The following is a 4125-nucleotide window of genomic DNA, read 5'->3' on the forward strand; positions in this document are numbered from 1 at the left end:
CTANCCTNTNGCTGCNTNNNNTATNACNTAGNTAATATAATTATGGCTAAATATAATTCTAAACAGACTCATTAGGTTATAATTTGTTCTTGTAAAACTTATAAGACATTAATATGACTGATATTATAATTCTACGCATACGTACATATTGTAAGATGTTCAGTCATTTGTCAATATTGCTTTCTCGTAAATGTTACAGCTAGCAAGAAGTTGAATAAAGATATTTCATAAAATTATAAGAACTTATAAGTTTTTAATCTTACAAGATCATGTTAGTCTTATGATTCTGCTTAGAATTGACCTGTTATTTATTTTATGGATGTGTGTTGATCTATCATTCAAAAATGTTTAAGCTTTTTAGATTAATATTTAATAGACTTTAATTTGTACTGTATGTGTACATTGTATCCAATCAAATTTATTATTACTAACTTGTCTTGTAAATTACTAAAGTTATTAATGTTTTTCTATATTTTCTAGTTATATATTTTCTAAACTACCAGTCAGCAAGCAAATTATAGCTTCAAGTGCTACTTATCCTGGGGATTTAGAAACATTTCTACAAACTTATATGTCCTCTCCAGTATTAACATCACCAAATATTGATGGACCAGTTTTGATTGGAATCAAACAATTTGTGGCTGTGGTTCCGACACATCCTAATATGATGAAACAGGTTTTTTTATTTATGAACTGATAAAAATTAATTTTATTAATAAACATTGTATATAATTTATCTATTCATATTTTTAGGTACAAACAAAAATTGATGAGTTGATAAAAATTTTTACCAAGATTCCATTTAAACAAAGCCTAGTTTTTTCAAATTATCAATCACGGTATGTTTTTTAATTATTTCTTAATTATTATTTAATGTTTAATATTTAATTAATTTAATATTTCTATTTCTGTTATTGCAGGGCTCAATCAGTAAGTAATAAAATTAATTCATTAGGGTTTTCATCTTCATATATTACTGGAAATCAAGATATGACTAAAAGATTGGAAGCGATTGAAAACTTAAGAAATTTGGAATATAGAATTATGTTAACCACGGATCTAACTGCAAGGGGTATAGATATAGAAAATGTTAATATGGTCATAAATTTGGATATACCTACAGATCCGGCAACATATTTACATAGAATTGGCAGAGCTGGTCGCTATGGATCTTATGGAATTTCTGTTACAATTGTTACCGAAAATGAGCTTTCATCGTTCAGAAAATTATTAACTTCGATTAGTGGAGTGAATTTTTACTTATTCAAGCTCAGTTCTGATTATACAGAAGATGTTTGGACTGATGATACTTCAGTATTTGAAAAAATTTATTTGGAATCTGAAGTCTCATCAGAATCTAGATCAAAATCTCTCACAAAATTGCCAGCCATTGATAAAACTGTTCTTGAATCTGAAAATGGTGTTCCTATAACAATATCTATGTCAGAACATATGTTTTCTTCAGTAATTGATGACACATCAGAAAATAATGCAAATACTTCTACTGTGAAACATGAAGAATATAACAATGTTTCACTCAACAATACAGCAAGCAGTAACATTTTGTCAACGGAAAGTAATGTCACTCTTACAGAATGTGAAAATGTTTCACCGAAACAAATAACGATCAATATGTCAAAGAACGTTGAAAATACTACTAAAAAATGTAAATCATCAAAAAATAGAAAAGACCATAAAATTGTTTCTAATAATATATGTGTAAAATCAAAATCTAATTTAGATGAAAAGATAAAAATTAGTTCATTATTTCAACATTATGTTCAAAGCAAAGCTAATTCTGCAGTTAATACTTCTAAAGAATGTAAAGAAATATCAACTATAGAGCCTGTAGTTGAAAATTCTGAAGAAAGTAAAGTATCAATTCTAAACTCATCCAGATCAAGAAATCTATATCAATTTACAATAACACCTAACTCCGATGCTCCTTCTGCTTTGGAAGAATTGAATAAAGACGTCACATTTGAAGTAGCTCTATCAGATACAGAGAATTGCAAATTATCAGATGCAGATATTGAAAACGTTATTCGGTATATGAAAGATTCTCTAATTAATAAAGAAGAAAATAAAGAAGAAAATGAAAAAAAAGAAAATGATGCATCAGTGTCTAACCACGATAAAGAGGATAACGATGAAAAAATGTCTATACAAACTTCTCAGGATACTTTTTCTACAAAAAATCCTGATTTTATGAATAGTTTACCTATAAACGAATTGGATAATAGTGAGAATGATCACATACGGGCAATAATAAACAATTATTTATTAATATATGCTACAAAAGTTATCAACAGTGACAATAACATTTGTAACGATGAAGAATCTTTGTTGAGAGTAGCTTCCAAATGGAAAGAGTTACTCGAGTTTGAAATTAATTTATTAAATAATACATATAAAGGCATGACTGATTCTTTTTATAAATTAATATATAAAGAACATTTTTCAGCTCTTAAAACTTTTCTTAATATACAGAAACGGGCTTTCTTGTGTGTTTTTCCACAGCTCCGTAGTGATAAAGAGGTGCAGGATACTTATACATATTCAGTATCTAATGCAGATAATAATTTATTAGATATGTATGAAGAAATAGAAGATTTCAAGAGCCGTTTCTATATATTAGGAACTAAATTTAACGCATTTTTCCCTTATCCTATAAATATTGATGAACATATGCCGAATTTAATGATGTCAAACTCTGAGATTGAAAAATATCGCAAGGCATTACAATATTTTAGAACTTATCAAAATCCAAATGAAAAAATATTTGAAATAATAGATTACACAGCATGTTTAAATGAAACTGAAACATGTGATTTGATTCAGAAAATAAAAGAACAAAATTTATCGTTCTCGGATATGAAAGCGCTTCTTAAAGAAACAGCAGAAAGGAATACAAAAGATGATAAATTAACGGAAGATTTACAACTGTCTGAAAATTCTTCGAAAAGTGATAAATTGACGGAATATTCACAAATGTGTGAAGAGCTGCCACTTTTGGAAAGTCAAGATGAAATTATATTGCATAAGACTGTTGAAGTAGATGCTCCAACAAATATAATAAAGGAAAAAGATTCGAAGACAAAGAGAATGCAAAAAGTTCGTTCCAATCAAGTTATAGTTGCCAATGAAGATAAACATAATGTACAAAATACGAAATATGACATTTTCATTAATGCGATCTCTGATCAAAGATTGGAGAATGAAAAGGTAGAAATTTTGCAAATAAATGATGAAAACGATGAAATTCATACCTCAAGCGAGAATATCTCATTTACGTCATTTGAGAAGGATGTTATGTATTCAAGTATTGATAAAGTTACTTTGAACAATCGACAGAAAATATCGCTCTCTAATAGCAATAAAAAAGAATCTGACAAGAAAAACGTTCAACATAATAAAGTTAAAAACATACAAACTAGATATACACCTGTACAAACAAATAATGTTATTTACAATAATGTGGATGTGTTTGGCAAACATATAAAGTCTCATAAATGTGATCCAAAGGATAGCATAGATATAAGTAATTCGATCGCCTCCACAAGATATTCAAGGACATTAAATTCATCTACAAGTAAGAATGCTAAGAAAGTTTCTTCGTTGAATCCAGTGCAAAGTTTTTATCCACGAATCCCAGATTCTAATTTATGTTACGATTTAGGTGCAGAAGATGAAGTTTATTTGTCAAATCAAATTTATCGCGATTATTGGAACGAACGTGTACCTGTATGTTCTTTTCGTATATATCCACACGTTCAATCATTACGATCTAATCGCATACCACGATACTCGAGACAGAAGACTAATGATAATTATACAAATTTAAAAGCTCACAAATCAGGTGATTTAGTAAACAATGTTTATTCATGTGAAACTGATATCGACAGATTTTTATCGTCGTTGAGAATGCAAACTGATCAATTGCATCTGGAAATCTACAAATCTCAAATGTTGGAAAATTAGACTAAGTAAGTACGATTAATGATCATGCGTAATTAAATTAATAAGCGAAACACAGAGTATCTTGTTTGTTCAGTTATGCGAGGGACATTCAAATTGTACCGCGAGCGCATTTTCATCAAATTCTTTCTCACGATGTGTTTATTA

General features: G+C 28.6%; 1 protein-coding gene across 1 annotated transcript in view; it reads left to right on the plus strand.

Moving 5' to 3' along the window:
* Positions 1-3981, plus strand: part of LOC105622469 — a 5075-nt gene extending 1094 nt beyond the window's left edge. Inside the window, exons 4-6 of the mRNA XM_012203888.1 lie at positions 481-676; positions 754-839; positions 921-3981. Coding sequence (XP_012059278.1) covers positions 481-676; positions 754-839; positions 921-3981 — 3343 coding nt within the window. The remainder of the gene's footprint in view (positions 1-480; positions 677-753; positions 840-920) is intronic.
* The last annotated feature ends 144 nt before the right edge of the window (positions 3982-4125 follow it).

Source organism: Atta cephalotes, assembly GCF_000143395.1.
Source record: "Atta cephalotes unplaced genomic scaffold scaffold00045, whole genome shotgun sequence".
Taxonomy (NCBI): domain Eukaryota; kingdom Metazoa; phylum Arthropoda; class Insecta; order Hymenoptera; family Formicidae; genus Atta; species Atta cephalotes.